This window comes from Engystomops pustulosus, chromosome 6, assembly GCF_040894005.1.
Source record: "Engystomops pustulosus chromosome 6, aEngPut4.maternal, whole genome shotgun sequence".
Lineage (NCBI taxonomy): Eukaryota > Metazoa > Chordata > Amphibia > Anura > Leptodactylidae > Engystomops > Engystomops pustulosus.
The window spans coordinates 75,976,550-75,994,796 of record NC_092416.1 but is presented as its reverse complement, the minus strand read 5'-3'; the positions used below and the strand labels follow the sequence as shown (position 1 = coordinate 75,994,796).

Genomic DNA, 18,247 nt, shown 5'->3' with positions numbered 1-18,247 from the left:
CTAAAAAGTTCATATTATGGAGAATATTAGGAGCCTAAAAAACAAACCCACAAATGCACTTAACATCTGAAAACAGTAGAGGGAAAGAAACAATTATGCTTTTGCGGAATTTGGGTAATCTCAGCACTCGGTAAACTAATGCATAAATTTATTTTAAAACTAAAGATATGGAATGGTAATATCGGGCGTCAGCTTGTTGAAAGAACTCTGGATTAACAGAGTCGGGTTCACTTTATCAAATATTTATTATAAAGATTGTAAATGACTTTGGAAATATTGGATGGATGATTAGATGGCATGTGCTTGTTCTTGGAAAATAGTTACTGTGAAGAGCATTTATTAGAAATTCTGTTTAATGCAGAAAAGTGACAACCTGAGCACCAAGCTAGAAAGCTGTTTAGAGCAGCCATTTCCCTTTATCCCCCATGTACTCCTCAGTCCTTTCAGGTAGGGATGCATTCCCAGAATAAAGGAAACGTAATGGGAACCTGTCATCATAAAAATCTACTGAGAGTGGCCCATAGTGGCCTCATAGGACAGAAGCCTGTGACTATTTGCTAAAAGGGGAGCAGGCATTGTGACTATTGGCAACAGGGGACAGGCAGTGTGAATATTTTCTAAAAGGGGTCACTGTGATTATTTGTTACTCCGGTGCACTGTGATTATATTAGTTACTGTGGGACACTATGAATGTTGGCTACTGCAGACACTGTGACCATTGGCTACTGTGGGGGTTTTGTGTGAGATTTGGCCCAGTAGAGACCGTGGTAGCGGGGTGCTGGGATGCAGTACAAGACAGTGACACCAAGATACAGTCCAAAACAGGTCTAGCCTGTGTTTATTGCAGCAGGTACAAAATAAAACAGCCTTCACACTCAGGCATTAAATAAACAAAAATCCTACCCGTCAGGGTGCTAACTATACACGTATTCCACTAACTCACCACTATACAAAATCACTTGGCTGCTCCAGGCACAGAGGTCAGGGCTGTGTGCTCTCCAGCCTCCTTCCAGAGAGAGACAACATTCTGAGCTCTGCTCAGCCACTTTATGGAGACTGATTAGGCTGCTCCCATCACCTGTGTCCAAGGTGCTGGACAACACACCTCAGCACTAAGGCCTTGCGTAATAGCAAAACCTAGGGGAAACATACCGCCCATCCACAGTTAACCCCTTCAGTGTCTCACAGGGTACTATAACTATTGTTTATTGGAGGCACTGTGACTATAGGCTACTGTGGGGGCACTGTGATTATATGCTACTGTTGGGGCACTAATACTGTTGTGTTTTGGAAACTGTAGGGTACTGTGACTACATTGGCTTCTGTACTATATATTGATGAAGTGAAGAACCTTACGTTTTTGTGTTGCAAAATATAGAGAGAATTGTAGCTAGATCTAGATCTAGTCAGATGGTGGTCTAGATCAGTACACAGCCATACATAGAGCTACAGACTCAGAACACAGACACACATGGAGCCACAGCCTCAGTACACAGTTATACATGGAGCTACAGCCATACATGGAACTACAGCCTCAGTACACAGTTATACATGGAGCTGAAGCCTTAGTACACAGCCATACATGGAGCCACAGCCACAGTACACAGCCATACATGGAGATACAGCCATAGTACACAGCCATACATGGAGCTACAGCCACATTACACAGCCATACATGGAGCTACAGCAACAGTACACCACCATTCATGGAGATATAGCTGCAGTACACATCCATACATGGAGATACATCTGCAGTACACAGCCATACATGGAGATACAGCCACAGTATACAGCCATACATGGAGCTACAGCCACAGTACACAGTCATATGTGGAGCTACAGCCACAGTATACAGCCATGCATGGAGCTACAGCCACAGTAAACAGCCATACATGGAGCTACAGCCACAGTACACATCTATACATGGAGCTACTGCCATAGTACACAGCCATACATGTAGCTACAGCCATAGTACACAGTCATACATGGAGCTACAGCCATAGTTCACAGCCATACATGGAGTTACAGCCACAGTACACAGTGGTACATGGAGCTATAAACACAATACATACGTATATATGGAGTTACAGCCGCAATACACAGTCATACATGTATTCTCATTGACTGCTGCTTTCACTCAGTAGTTAAAATTAATCAAAGACACCACAAAAGTCTCTATGTAGCCCAATACTAATTGTCAACCAGCTGTTACTATTCTCCCTGTCCATAGTTATGATTGTACACTATCACAGAGTATATATAACGAGCACAGTGACAGCCCTGTGACATTGTGATATCTAGTTGTCAATTTATTAATACATACACAGAGGAATTACAGAAGCACCATGCATTTTAAGAAAAGGTTGATTTAAAACTGATTTAAAACACTCAGAATACAAGTATTTACTAAAACAAGCAAAAAATACAGCAATAACAGCTATGTGCTGCACACCTCTCTCATGGAGCTACAAACAGTCAAGGGTTGATCCAGTAAACCCAAATTGTAAAACATAGAAAATGAGTTCTGACCAGAGCTCCCGATTCCCTTGCTTCTGTGTGTCTTTCTCTTCCAATATGTCACTCACAAAATAGAGCAGTTCACACTCCTCCAGCACAAATTCCTGAATCCTCCGATAAGAATATACCGCTATTCAGACCAACACTCCTGCGTTTTTCTTGTGACCTCCTCCGTATGCAACGTATGTTGCGGTAGATCGCTGGAAGAAATTCACCCGCAGATAGCGGGTTTCGCCCGGTTTGGCTTCTTCTGGGGCGTTGCTCAGAAGAAGCAACGCCCCAGAAGAAGCCAAACCGGGCGAAACCCAGGGTCGGGCGAGAACGTGCAGCTGGCGTCCCATATTGGAGTTTTATATGCGCATTTTTATCGCTCTTTTGTGAGTATGTTTTTAACCTAAATAAATCCTGAGTGTAAACTGTACTACGCTATCTGCGGGTGAATTTACCGCAACATATGTTGCATACGGAGGAGGTCACAAGAAAAACGCAGGAGTCTTGGTCTGAATAGCGGTATATTCTTATCGGAGGATTCAGGAATTTGTGCTGGAGGAGTATGAACTGCTCTATTTTGTGAGTGACATATTGGAAGAGAAAGACACATGGAAGCAAGGGAATCGGGAGCTCCGGTCAGAAATCATTTTCTATGATTTACTAAAACAGGTATCAGGAGCTTCTTGTTCTGTTACTGTAATGGGGACTCTGGACACAGGGAAGACGGAGCCCCCAAACTGTCACCTGCCTACTTATTGGGTCCTCCCTAACTGGTGGCCAACAACTGGGCGCCGTTCCCTCCATAGGTCACTGTGCACACACTAAATAAGACACACAAACAGAAAACACAAACAGAAAACATAGCTTGAAATTGCAACATAGAGAGCAAATGAAAGCCAAATCATCAAGACAAAGTCGCTAAAACAGAATAAGGAGTTTGAGAACAAGAAAATCACAGAAACGAACTACAGCAGAAATGGAACAAAGCTAGCAATTAAATATAACCAGAAAAAGTTGAAGAGCAAGCCAGATACTTATAGGGAGGAGGAACTTTGCTCTGGCTGCTCCAGCTAGCCTATGATGACATTTTATAAAAGTGGGACATGATTTAACTGAAGAGGTGAAAGGCCGGCATAAGTCTTCTCCAACCCTGTGGCTGCTTAAAGGTCGTTTTAATGAAGTATTCAAAGTTCCTTTTCAGCCTAATACTTATTCTTCCAGACTTTATCAGCACGTTATTGCGATCCTGTGGTTACCCTGTTGGTATTTACCCTTATAACCCAATTCACAAATCTATACAGAGGACCATTCAGAGTAGTCTCAGTAGAAATGTCAGGTGACCTGGGCAGGTCAAGATATGTCTGAGAATAAACCATGAAACATGGGAGACAACAAGTCAACAAATGGAAGGCTTGGAATGTAGAAAACCTTTCCATGATCTACCATGATGGGAACCTGAAATGGAGGAACAAGCACACCTGAAGCCTACAAATATTTGTTTAGTGCCTCCAAGCACAGGGCAGTGAAGAACAGTACACATGTACGTATCCTGATCGTTGCATTAACAGCCAGAGTTCCATTCATTTAAATTAAGTTGCATTTGGAAAAAAAAAAACAATTCTTATTCTCTTACCTGTTCAGTTTTGATTTCCTCTATTTTCTTTTTGTGAATGTGAAGGTAAGATTTTGATTTTTCTCTGTGCATCCCCAAAGTAACCTTGTTTTTCTCTATAATGTGTTTTTGAGATGCCTCTTGTCGTTCAATGATGTTTTTCTTATTCGCTTTGTCCAGTTGGGTTCCATGTTTTTTTATTTGATCCCCCTCTTTATATTTTAACTTTGCTACAGCTATAATTTTTTGGTTCTTAGAGGCCATATCACTTAGGGGTTTCCAAAATGGGTGACTGTCTACACTATCAGTATCTCCTCTGGGGTCAAGAGTCATCTCATCAGGTGAACATTCTTCTGAGCCATTAGAGAACACTTCTAAATATTCCTCCTCATCCTGGGGAGCTTTGTGGATAAAGTTCTGGTGCTTCCTCCAGTTTGGATCATATCTTAATTCAGAATAGGATGTGCGAATCTCTTGTGACCTAAAGGAAATATTATAGTGGTGAGGTGAGACTGACGTAACTCTTTCAATATATTCAATTGAACAATTTTTTCTGTACAACTAATACAAAATTCCTATTAGAATCTACAGAGACTGGGTAACCAACATTTAATAACATGAATCCTGTGAGGGGTTCTCTCGTCTTAGTTATTTATGATATTTCCACAGGACACATGATAGGTGCTGGTCCCAGATATGTGACCTGCTCCAATCTTGAAAACAGAGGTTTCAGTCTTACTACCATTTTGAATGGAGCGGTGGTTGTAATTTACACTAATGAAAAAGGCAAACCAAGGAGTCACTTCTGACCCTGCTTCATTCAGGTCATTAATGAAATGATGGTCAGGGCATTGAAATGACTTACATGTCAATTGATTTTCTAGATTGTGTCCCCATACGAGGCCAAGAAAGTAATAGGATCTGGAAGGTGTAAGATCGCCTGAAAACATACTGGTAGTTGTTAGTAGGTCAATTTTTGTTAACAGATTTCCTTTAGGTATAATACCGTATTTTCCGGATGATAAGGCGCACCGGACTACAAGGCGCATTATGAATAAAGGCTGGCTACGTGCATATAGTTGCATATATAAGGCGCACCAGACTATAAGGCGCAGGGTTAGAAGGAGGTCCGGGGGCGTGGTTTGGATGCCGAGCGGAGAGGTCGCAACCAGCTCTGTTAAAGCGACTCTCCACAGACCCGGCAACTGTCAGCACCCTGAATAACCGCGGAGCAGAGGTGAGCGGTCACACAGGGAGATGGTTAGAAGGCAGAAGTTGGTTCGCGCTATGTTGGGAGCCTGTTCGTGCCGCATGGTGTGCAGTTCGCGCAACCGGAGACCCTTGACAGCAGATCTCCAGCAGTGTAAGTAGGGTCCGCTGCCCTCCTCCGCCTTGCCTCCTCCAATCACTGCCGAGTCCCCCTCTAGTACTGCTGGCCATGCAGGGTCGCAGCCACGGCTCTGGTCTGCCGTGGTCCGGAGCAGTAATCGGCCTTCATATATAAGGCGCACCGGACTATAAGGCACACTTTGGATTTATAAGGAAATGTTAGGTTTTTATGTGCGCCTTATAGTCCGAAAAATACAACTTTCCAAGGCTGTTGAAGAGCTCTTGGACAGGAAATATTTGCAGTCATAATAAATATGGATTATGGTCCTCATTTGTGTGGCTTTGATAAAAACTTCTATATAAGGTAGGGCAATTGGTAGGCAACCTTGTCCAGTAATCTCAATTTCTAATAATAATAATAACAATAATAATAATATTTAATTATTTCTTGTTTCCAGGGGAATTTGCCTAACTGTGTCTCACTTTCTAATTGTCCATCATTGTAATGTGAGTGGTATAAGCCTTTCTGCATCTGTAGCCATTAAGCAAAATGATCGTTTAATTAACCTTAAGAAATGGTTTTAATACAACATGAGTGATATTGAATTTTTTATACCTCAAACTGTTCCAGTAGTAAATGTGTTATTCCTTAATAATCTTATAGATTTTACCCATTTATTACTGTGCCCACTGTGCCATATAGTTTAGCATGTCACAGACTAACGATCAGAATTGAGTTCTCATGTGATTACTATTCATTAAATGTTACTGATAAGTCGCAGCTACGAGGAAATTGATGACGTTCGTGTGTCTATACATCTCACTGTATGTGGACAGTTATCTGCAATCTCCAAAACAATCCAAATCTCCAAAATAATACATATAAAAAATATATTTTCTATTCAAGCAGTTGAAGGCACAGTCTATAAAATGATACACTTAAAGTGTTATAGAAGTATTTTTTATTACACATTTTATTACACACATGAATAGGTGAAGGGGTTGAATTTGAGCAATTACCGTATAAAGTCGAGTATAAGCCGACCCCAGTATAAGCCGAGGCCCCTAATTTTACCACAAAAACCTGGTAAAATCTATATTCTTTTTACTCGAGTATAAGCCGAGTTTGGGTTTTCAGCACATTTTTTTGTGCTGAAAAACTAGGCTTATACTCGAGTATATATGGTAATTGGTATGTGCAATTAAATGTAATTTTTTGTTGTTTTCTAGATCTGTGCTTGCTGTCATTTAACAGGAAGCTTCATTGATTACCTCTTCCAGAAGTGTGACATCAAATGAAATTTTCCACTGAAAGTAAACAATGTTTTACTATCCACTGAAAGTAAACAATGAAGCTTCTTGTTAAAAGATGCATAGCAGAGATCTAAAAAATTGTGAATAATTGATACGGTAAGTTTATTGGAAAATTGTATCATTTTTAATCAAACAAACAATCAAAGTTTTTTTTCCTTAAAGTGGACTACCCCTTTAACGATAAACATCCCCTCTGGGCCAGAAATTTTCATTAGCTGAAAGTGGACAACCACTTTAAAGGAAACCTACCAATTGAAGTGGCAGGTTTCAGATGGAAATACCGAGCACCAGCTCGGCGCTTACCATGCACGCAGCTCTCCTTCACTTCCTCCTTCACGTACCTCCCTGCGCCGGCTATAAAGTTTAAAAAGTGTTTTAAACCGCGATACCGCAGTTTAAAACACTAACAAAAATAAGCTCTGGCACCAGCTCACCCTGAGCTGGTGCTCGGTATTTCCATCTGAAACCTGCCACTTCAAGTGGTAGGTTTCCTTTAATTTTACATTAGAAGGCTTCATACCCACTGCTCCTGGTGATCTACTGGTCGGATATCTAGTCTTCTCCCTTGTATGTTGAGGTAGTGATATCATTTAAGAGATGCAGAGCTTAGAGTTGCATCTGGACCAAAGGGCTCATTACAACTTATGAGGAAGATAAAGGTTGATCCATGAAATATAACCACCACCTCCATCCACTAAATACCATGAGACTGGTAATATTAGGCATACAAGTTCCAATGTTTAGCCACACCTATTTTGGGAATAAATTAAAGTGCACATTCAGGCTCCATATCTCCTGATGTATTAATGCCATTTTTTCCCCAAGCTGTCTATTGATACAAGCCTCATAATGTATCCATTACATTGTTAACATGTCGCAGCAATGGATTCATTGCAGATTTTGGAATCAGGGAGAGGCGAGAATTTACAGATGGCTCCTGGGGAGCATCTGCCGCTTGCCTACAAGAATCATTTTCAAGAGCTACAGTAAATGGATGTAAACACTTGCAAGGCAACACTGCCAGATGCTCCTGGGGTGGAATTCTGCCCATTCTTTGCCAAACTATTGAAGAATCCTATTAAAACATTTAGCAACATTTAATCCCTGTGTGTTTGGCATGAGATAGGATGTGTTTATGGGGATTGTTGTCATTTGTCCCTGGTTATTAGATATCTCTATGCACTACAGTCATCCTGCATGACATAGATGGAAGAAAAGAAGCTATTACTCACAGAATATGTAATTTATTGGTGTCAGTGAATATGACAGTGTGATAGGGCACAGACCTGGACTCTGATCTTCTGCAGATCAACTAGCTTAGCAAGTGTACATTAAAATATTTTGCTTAAACCCTTTTTTGGGCCTAAATTTTATTTTTTATTAGTTTTTCCATTCATGATTAATTTATACAATTATACAATTTATACGATTGGTATATTCTGTCAGTACAAACCGTACAATTCTTTTTAATAAGATGAAAACACTTTTAAAAGCTGATAATTTTATCTCTGTTCAGCAGGACCGTCGCTAGAATATTGGAGCCTGAATTCCCTAATTGCATTCAATCAATATGTGCTCTGTTATTGCCGTACCTTACACCTTTGTGGTCTACCCTGTAAACCAGTTACAATGGTTCTAGCTTGAATCCTCAATGTTGCTGCTTTGCTCCAAAAACAACTTTTATTCTCCATCAGAAAGCCACAGAATGTAGAGCAGTCAAGATGCAATCAATCTCCTTCGCCTCCTTATGGCGGCATTGCCTTGTAATCCTGGGGCAGTGGCTATTAGAGCTCTTTCACATTGGCGTTGTTTTTCACGTCCGTGGTTCAGTGATTTCCACGGATGCCTCACAAAGCCATTGATGTGTGTATTCACTTTGGCTTATATTTTCATTGATCCGTTGTCCATAGAAAAAATTATGAAACGTCCTATTTTTTTTCACTGATTGCGGAAGGCAATAGAAGTCTATGAGTGCGCAAAAGAAAAGATGAAACATCCTTTTTTTTCACTGATAAGGCTGTAAATCCAGGTGTGATTTTTTTTTTCAAAGAAATGTTAAACCTTACGTTTTTTTGTGGACGAGGAGACAAAACGGATGCATCACGGAGACAAAACGCAAGACAGTAGCAACGGATGCACAAATGAAGCTAAACATCAACATCAGTCTGAAAGAGCCCTTACTCTCACTGGTGCTGCTCTCATTACAGGCGCATGAGCGGCTAGTTGCCAAACAGACAGGGTCACCGCGCATGCACTGGAATTTGAAACAGAATTTAAGCGACCAGGAGCTAGGGGCATGGCCAAAGGGTAGGAATACGAGGAAATGAGGAGACGGGGGACTTGACTGCATCCAAGAGCTCTCCTGCCTCTCCTGCTCCTTGACTGCCTCTCTGAAGGAAATCTAGGGGAATCTAGGGTACTGTTCAGGGTTTATTTAGTAGATTTGTGGTTACAGATTCCCTTTAATATTTTTCATTAAACAGGGCAGGTGCAGTCATACTATTTCTGTATACAGGCCTCGTGGATTCATACTATTTCTGTATACAGGCCTGGTGCCTTCACACTATATACAGGACTGATGCATTCATCCTGTCGCTTACTAGTCACAGGTAAAGACATGTACTTTTGCATTCACATTTATGTGTCATGGTTCCCTCATTTCCATGCACTTTAATAGCCTTTAAACTGAAAACAATTGCCTATTTATATTATTAAGAGAATTGCGGCGAGGTAATAATTAGCGGTCCCCATCTTTACTTAACAGCCTGGTATACTAATGACTAAATTGAATTATCTCTTCAATATTCATCATTGCCCTCTGCAATTTACTGTGGAGGACGCTAATTGCTCTCCATATGTCCCGCATTTACTCATTTATATTTACAACGTGTAAATTAGCCGCTTTCTACAGAAAACATTTTTGTTTTTCAATCATTTAAATGAAAGGTATTGAATACTGCACAGTAAAGCCCCACATATCACACATTACAAAAGAACAATCACCTTTTTATATGTGGTGAGCGTTTGGCTCGGTGGGTAATCCGCTCCGGAGATGGATAAGACCATCCAAAATAACATATTCTAAATATATCTCTACACAAAGAGGCCTTTATTATGTTAATATGTCACTTATGATGGGAACATAGTACTGCTGAATATTCTACCGACTAATGAAAAAAGGTTTGATAAACACAATTTACTATTAACGATTAACTTAGGAAAATAACAAAGATAACTAAAACAATGTAACTTTTGTGAATCAATCTAACAAAGGAAGTTTTCCTCCGACCTCCAGTGAGGTTTTCATCTCAAAGACAGTGATTTGGTGGATTATTTTCAGACTTGCAGCAAACAGAAAAAGCAGTGGAACCATTCCTATCATTTATGTTTCACATTTCATTCTGTTTTTACTCCCATTAATGTTTGTTGTTGTTTCTCCACTTTAGTGTTGTGCTTTAGTGTTGGCTGCTCCAAGGGTTTGGGCCATTCTCCAATTGCAGAATGAATTTTCCTTTCTATAAAAGGAATCTGTCTAATCTTCACCACTGCATTTTAGTTTTTTCCTACAAAGTGAACCTACCTACACAAGAACATACGGTATGCATTGTCAGCTCACAACAATGCACCAGTGTTTGATAGTATTAAAAACTGCCCAAGCCATAAAACTAGGCAGGAATAGGACCTTATCTAACATTTGCTGCTTAGATAGTCAGTTCATAAACAGGGCTGTGGGAACCAATGTGTATTCCCATTGAGATACATGGGAGAGTGTGAATAGGGCCTATAACAAGATTTGTGTGCTTACCAACTTATTTATCAATTTGCTACTATATTCTACTATATCTTCTTTTACATTGAGGCACATACCTACTTTCCCTGATATAATCTACTAGTGTTAGACTACTTTAACAAAAAAAAAATCACAGTAGACTTTCATGCAACAAATGAAGAACGTGGATCGTGCACAAGTGCAAATATGCAATGGTTTCTAGGGCGCGTGTCTCATTTATGATTGATTTGCGACTATTTTGGGAGAAGGTATTCTAGCTTTGTAATGTTCCTTTTTTCCCAAAAAATGGCCCTGCAGCTTTTTTAAAATATAATTTCTTTGGATTTGCATACATTTTTCATTATTTCTAAATCTCATAGATAAATACCAACAGGCAACTACTTGAGTCCAATAATGAGTGAGACAAGTAAAAAAAAACATAAGAGTAAATAGTTGCAAATAATAAATGCCCTCAATTTTATTTGCACAGAGGTAAGGATATCATGCATCCAGTTTTCTTGGAGGGAATTATTATCCATACTGTATGAGATGTTTAATAAAGAAGAATGCAAGACATTCTAATATTACATTTTACTACTTTTAGCACATTGGTTGACATTTTTAAAAAGTTGGAAAAATTGTCAGAATTTCACTTAAATCGGTTGGCATAGAACATGAGGTAACTTTTCTGGACAGACATGAAAATGTGCTAGATTTATTAAACAATATGTACATTGGTTTAACTGGTGCTCTCTTCAGTCTTCACTGTCTTAGTTTCCAACCAATGTCCTCCTCGCAAAGAAACTTGGTGCATGATCCCTATGCTTTCCTCAATGTAGAGATGCTGGGTATATGAGCTACATGTATCCCTGTATACATACAAAAAAGATGCAATACATCACAAAGTAAGGTTAAGTTCACACTACTGTCGGCATATCCATTCTTTATCTCCGTTTAAAAAAAGATCTCTATAGATTTCTATCTATCCCTCATAACAGCCATATATCTACTTACTGTGAGACACTGAAGGGGTTAACTGTGGATGGGCGGTATGTTTCCCCTAGGTTTTGCTATTATGCAAGGCCTTAGTGCTGAGGTTGGGTTGTCCAGCACCTTGGACACAGGTGGTGGGAACAGCCCAATCAGCCTGCATAAAGCTGCTCAGCAGAGCTAAGAGTGTGTTCTCTCTGAGTGGAGGCAGGAGAGCACGCAGCCTTGACCTCTGTGCCTGGAGCAGCCAAGTATTTTTGTTAGTGGTGAGTCAGAGAACCATTGTTTAGTTAGCACCCTGACGGGTAGGATATTATTTGGTTTTGATGCCTGAATGTGAAGGCTGTTTTATTTTGTTCCTGCTGAAATAAACACAGGGTAGACCTGTTTTGGACTGTACCTTGGTGTCACTGCATCACAGCACCCCGCTACCACGGTCTCTACTGGGCCAAATCCCCACATTACCTACCCAGCAATATATTATTTGTAATTACCTATCTACCTATTGATCTCTTATTTCTATTTGCCTACCTATCATTCTTTCTATACCTCACATTTACGGTATATATAATCTATCTATCCATCTCTTATTCTATGTATTAACAATTTCTGCATCTAAAAAAATTAAAAAACTGACACTTAATATCTGTCTCAATGACTTCAATGTAAAAAAAAACTTAATGTCATCCTTTGTGGTCAGTTTGGCACCATCTGTTTTGGATCAGATTTTCTTTTAGACGGTGCAAAGTACTGTAAGCTCCGTCTTTTTTTCAGTGAAAAAAACTGATCCAAAACTGATCACTGTAAAACTGATGACATCGGATGACATAAAAATTTACGTTCAATTCAATGGAATTTAAAACTGATCCGTTCTATTTCAGATTTTAACTTTTCTAGGCAGATACTAAAGATGGAAATCAAAACCGTAGTGTGAACTAAGCCTAAGTGATGTGAATCACATACCAAGTATCTTGGGGAAAGCTGCCTTGACAGGAAGGCGTAATACAAATCATTTGGGCTTCAATCAAAAATCTGTAACAGGCCCTCCCCAACTATAAGGGCCAATTGTCTCTTTAAGGAGAGAAGAACATGGACACAAAGCCAAAGGTGTTATATTAATTAAATACCCAAGTGTCTTATAGGGAGGACCTGAGTGCCCTGTAGGAAAGAATGTGAATTGTGAATTGCACAGCAAGTGTCTCTTCCATTTGCTATTTTGATACCTGGTAGCAAACATCGCTTAGTACAGAAAATGTGATTAATGTCCTGTATGCAGCTTTTCATGGATTATGTAATAGCTCCACAGGCAGAGAAAATGGACGTGTAAGTGATCATTGCGAGCTGAGCGTCATGTCGATATTTTTATTATCCTCTTCCATTAGTTTTCATGAGAGCAATGCTGCCCTGCGGGGTCTTTTAGGCCTTGTCTTTTATAGGGGTCTATTCAACACTTCCAAAGTGCAGGGATTTTAGCTCAGAAGAAGCAAAATCTATTCTGCAGAAGCAATTCGGCTGGGGGTGGATTTATTTATCTATTTCCCTTTATGGTTTTCAGCAAAAATCTCTTTCTGTTTATTGCTCTCAAATTTTACAGAAATGCCTCCCTGTCAGATGTATATAATAGAGCCCCAATATCAAAGAGCCCAAATTATTACATTACTGACCTTTCTGAGGATCTTCAGAACATTACTTCAATCCATAAACTATATAAGCAACAGGTGCAAACTGATCTATGTTGCTGATTACTAGAAAACTGGTCTTTTAATGTTTTCCTTATATTTGATTTTTGCTGCATATTTATACAGAGCACCCTAAAGATAAAGATCTCTCCATTCCATCATCAACTGGTTATAGTCAACTATTTATTACATTGCCTATGTTTTGAGGACATGCTGAATATTGCTCAGCTTAATCTCTACTCAAGAGGTAAAGTAAATATTGTACTATTTTGGAGATTTTTACATATTGCAAACAAAAAAGGAGGAAATCGGATTGCAGCATCCATTTCCAACTACCCTATATACTCGAGTAAAAGCAGACCCGAGTATAAGCCAAGACCCCTAATTTTAACACAAAAAAACTGGGAAAACCTATTGACTCGAGTATAAGCTGAGGGTATAGTATATAGCCCCCTGTAGTATATAGCCTGCCAGCCCCAGTAGCATAAAAACCTGCCAGCCCCTGTAGTATGTAGCCTGCAAAAAAACAAACAAAAAAAAAAACAGTGTACTAACATGCCCCCCCCCCCAGGTCCTCTTCAATAGGTCGATGAAGAAAAATCGGCACAGAGTATGATGTCAGCGAGCGGCTGACATCATGATCCCTGTGTCGTCTGTCATCACAACAATCCCTGCGACAGCCGGTGCGGGGACACGGAGAAGATACCGGAGCATTGATTGATTAAAGAGGACCTGCAGGGGGGGGGGGGGGGGGCGTCAGAAGGTGAGTACACGGTTTGTTTTTTTTCTTGACTCGAGTTAGGGTGTTGACTCATCTCAAGCAAAATATAACACTTAAAGCTAACTTTTGCATGACTTTGGAGGAGATTTTTTTGAAGGTAAATGGGTAAGAATTCACATAAATAAGGAAATTGTGGAAATATATTTCATACCCTACCTGAGGGGGGTAGTTTAATGGAGTATAATCTGGTGACAGGCTCCCTTTAAATATAACTTTTCATTTATTAATTTATATCTTTGCACTCCTAATCTTGCAAGTTGCCATCTCATCACGAGGACATCCATCGCTATACAAATTTCTATACATAATCTTCATACAAATTTATACATAGAGAGCTTTCTACAATATATACCGAGAGTTTGCTTTCTTTTAACAGCCAGTTGCTTTATCCATGCAATGGTGTGCCTACAAAGGAGGCAGACCATGTGGCTGCTATCTCCTGGGCCCACAGGCACCTTAGGTATCAGCTGTTACAAGTACGGGCCTGCCAAAAGCTAATGGCAGGCCCTGTACTGGTAAGGATTTAAAATATGACTGTCAGCACCCGTCCAGCAAATGCGCAACCACAACCAGGCTTGGCGCTAGCTGTCAGACTAGGTAAGTGGTGGCGAACTCACCCTGTAACGTCCCTGCGGGCTAAGGCCCTGCCTAAAGCAGATAAACCGCCCTGATAAGGGCGAACCCACTATCAGGAACCTAACTGATGGTCCCTGAGTGACCCTACAACAGGACAGGGGACATTTACTTCGTCTGGCAGCTGCTGGATGGTGGAGCGGACAGGTAATGGAAATACAGGTATAGACCACTGTTCACACTGGCGCACAGAAACCAACACAAGACTGAACAGGTAACCGGAATGCAGGAATAGACCAGTGTTCACACTGGTACACAGAATACAAACACAGGACTGAGACATATATATACAGGACTTCAGGCAGATTATCACAGGTCAGATCCAGATACAGGTACAGGCGGGATATATACAGGTCAGGTCAAGATCAAACGGGTTATAAACAGGTCAGGTCAAGATCAAGGTCAAGCGGGTAATATACAGATCAGGTACAGATACAGGCAGACAAACAGAGACAGGTAAAACTGAACTAGATACACAGGTAAGAAAAGACTCAAAATAACCAGCAAGCCTGATGGATACAGGTACAGGCGGGATAAACACAGGTCAGGTCAAGATCAAGCAAGTTATACCCAGGCCAGACTCAAAATAACCAGCAAGCCTGATGGATGCAGGTACAGGCGGGATATACACTGGTCAGGTCAAGATCAAGATCAAGCAAGTATACACAGGTCAGAATCAAAATAACCAGCAAGCCTGATGGATACAGGTACAGGCGGGATAAACACAGGTCAGGTCAAGATCAAGCAAGTTATACCCAGGCCAGACTCAAAATAACCAGCAAGCCTGATGGATACAGGTACAGGCGGGATAAACACAGGTCAGGTCAAGATCAAGCAAGTTATACCCAGGCCAGACTCAAAATAACCAGCAAGCCTGATGGATGCAGGTACAGGTGGGATATACACAGGTCAGGTCAAGATCAAGATCAAGCAAGTATACACAGGTCAGAATCAAAATAACCAGCAAGCCTGATGGATACAGGTACAGGCGGGATAAACACAGGTCAGGTCAAGATCAAGCAAGTTATACACAAGTCAGACTCAAAATAACCAGCAAGGTAAGATGGGAATAGGCAGGTATATAAAGCCAGCACACTGGGGAAACTGTCCATCAGGCTAGTAATCCTTGCTGGGCAGAACAGAAATGAAAGGAGCAGGGTGTGGCTCAGTTAATCCAAACACAAGAATTAAGCCACAGTTCACACACAAATAAACGCCTCTATTCTGCCAACTGCAGATAGAGCGACGTTCAGGCACGGACATTACAATGACATAGTAAAGGAGAGGATGTAGGCAGAAAGACTTATACGGGACACCATGATTTCTACTTACGCCCCTATGTCCATGCACACATTACATAATATATATTACTAGATGATGCGTCACTGCTTTACCTGTTTTGTGGGTTTGCTTCCTTTCCTTGATGAGATAAATCCTCAGTATCTCCAGCTGTTACCTCACCTTGGGAATCCCGATTGCCACCCTCAGCCTGGAAGATGACCTTATGGTTCCTTTGTATCCGGTTCTGGAGGTCACTCTGATACCTTCTCTCTTCACATAGACTGTCTGTATCGCTGTCCTCCAAACTATCTGAGCTAAGATGTAGCTCCATGTCACCACTACCATATTTAGCAGCTTGAAGAGATGGCTCAGTATTGATAGTCTCCATTATGGATTCACTTTTCTCTAAACAGTGGAAAATATTATGTATTATTACTAAGACTTCCACAGCTTTATCTAGAAACGCATGTTTTTTCACAGGTTTTCATAATTTTTCTATTGTATCGTAGCATGCTCTGCAATCACTTTTTTTATGGATTTTTTTTCCCCATATGCTTCTCATTGTTAATTCAAAATTACCAATGTATATAATATGTATAAAATATACAATATACTAGTATGCCACAAAAAAATCATGTTGCTCAAAAGGACAGAAGATAAATGTGTGAAGACGAAGACATGTGGATGAGGTTACTGTTAGTAGCAGAGTCACAAAAGTTTTTTGGTAGTTTTAGGTTAGGCCATATAGCAGTTATAAAAGGTGCCTGCAGCGTAGTCCATGAAGTTTTATACCACAGCACTCTGCATCTTTTAATAGAGGGGATTCAGCTTGATAGCCATAGTTTGTTAACTATACTTTAGCACATTTCATTTTAAGGCAATTAAAAATGAAGCAATAACATATAACAGTAAGTAAGAACACATTGCATAGAGAATAGCTAAAAGGTACAAATTCAGTGCTCCAAGTGCCAGTGTCTGCAGTATGACCTGCAAACCCACAAGCTCATCTTGAATATAAACCACATAATAATAGTAAGAAGTACTATATAGAAGGAGTATGGTCAGTTAATTCTCACATACCTGATGCTGCAGTGCACAGTGACAGCCACACTCCCAGGGCTGCTCTGCTTTCAGCTGTTAATGTTTCCATAGTGACCAAAGGGACAACAAACTCCATGTAACAAAGGATGCAAGTGTAGGTGTAGGCCTCAGTCCCAGAGCAGAGAAGCTCTAAGCTAATATTGTCCCCTGCAGGCTTATCCCTTGTAGCACATGTATAGAATACATGACGGTTACTCTTACTTATATACTAACAGTGCAATGAATGAAGTTACTGCAGCAATAGCAGCTTCTGGAGAAGAAGGCTCATTTGATATGTAGCTGGCTAGGGATGTCACCACTTGCCAAAGGGTAACAAGAGAGGGCGTCTCAGGTCACTGATCTTGTGGTCACTTAGACACCAGTTAATAAGAGGGGAGGGACATAGATCACAAATATCTGGAGTCTTGTGTTACTGGAACATGCTTTTAATTTACCTTCCACTATGATGAGGCAGAAGGTAAAAGAGCACTCACCAGAGTTGAGGATTGCTTTAAGAGGAAAACTTCACGCCTCAAACTCATAAAAAACTTACTGAAGTAAGCAGCTCCTAGTGCTTCAACATATGCTGCAGTATTAGGCTGCTAGCGTTATTGGAAACCTCCGATAATGCTAGCAAACACTGCCGTGCTGTACAATTGAAAACAGCAGACCGCGCTGTAAACAGTCGGTCGTATTCATGGGGGGGGGGGGGGCAGATTAGGAGTGGAGCAGTCACCACCAGACTATGGCGTAGGAGGGCGGTCCGGGAGAGAGACAGCACCTAGGATGGTGCTCTCATGAATACGCCCGACCACTTACTGCACGTTTTCTATTACGCCATTTTCTATTGTACAGCACGGCTGTGTTTGCTAGCGTTATCAGAGGCTTCTGAAAATGATAGAAGTGTAACAATGCGGCATATGCTGTAGCCCTAGGAGCTGCTTACTTTAGTGCAGTTTTTAGAGGTGACAGGTCCTCTTTAAGTTGCAGTTCTTAGCTGCAATGCTAAGATTAAATCAAATGCAGGAAAATGTCAGCAACAAAATCCATGCAAGCGAATTTAAAATTCCCTGTAAATGTCAGGGGCTTAGCTTACCCACTCCTTGTTATTTTATCTTTTGAGGTATTTTTAGTAAAATGGCTAATAGTCTGGGGGAGTGAATGACACAAGTACAATCAGAGATTTATCAAAGTGTCACACATTACTCCCAACTTTCATAGCAGCGACAACATTTTTTCCCCAAAACTTGTAAGAATGTATATACAGCTCC

At 40.6% G+C, this 18,247-nt stretch overlaps 1 protein-coding gene across 1 annotated transcript in view; it reads right to left on the bottom strand.

The window, feature by feature from the left end:
* The window catches only part of JHY (junctional cadherin complex regulator), a 46,195-nt gene extending 29,133 nt beyond the window's left edge, over positions 1-17,062 (bottom strand). Inside the window, exons 1-3 of the mRNA XM_072156643.1 lie at positions 16,977-17,062; positions 16,010-16,301; positions 4,142-4,601 (exon numbers count right to left, since the gene is read on the bottom strand). Of these exons, the coding sequence (XP_072012744.1) occupies positions 4,142-4,601; positions 16,010-16,301; positions 16,977-17,046 (822 nt within the window). The 5' untranslated portion in view covers positions 17,047-17,062. The remainder of the gene's footprint in view (positions 1-4,141; positions 4,602-16,009; positions 16,302-16,976) is intronic.
* Between the last annotated feature and the right edge of the window lie 1,185 nt (positions 17,063-18,247).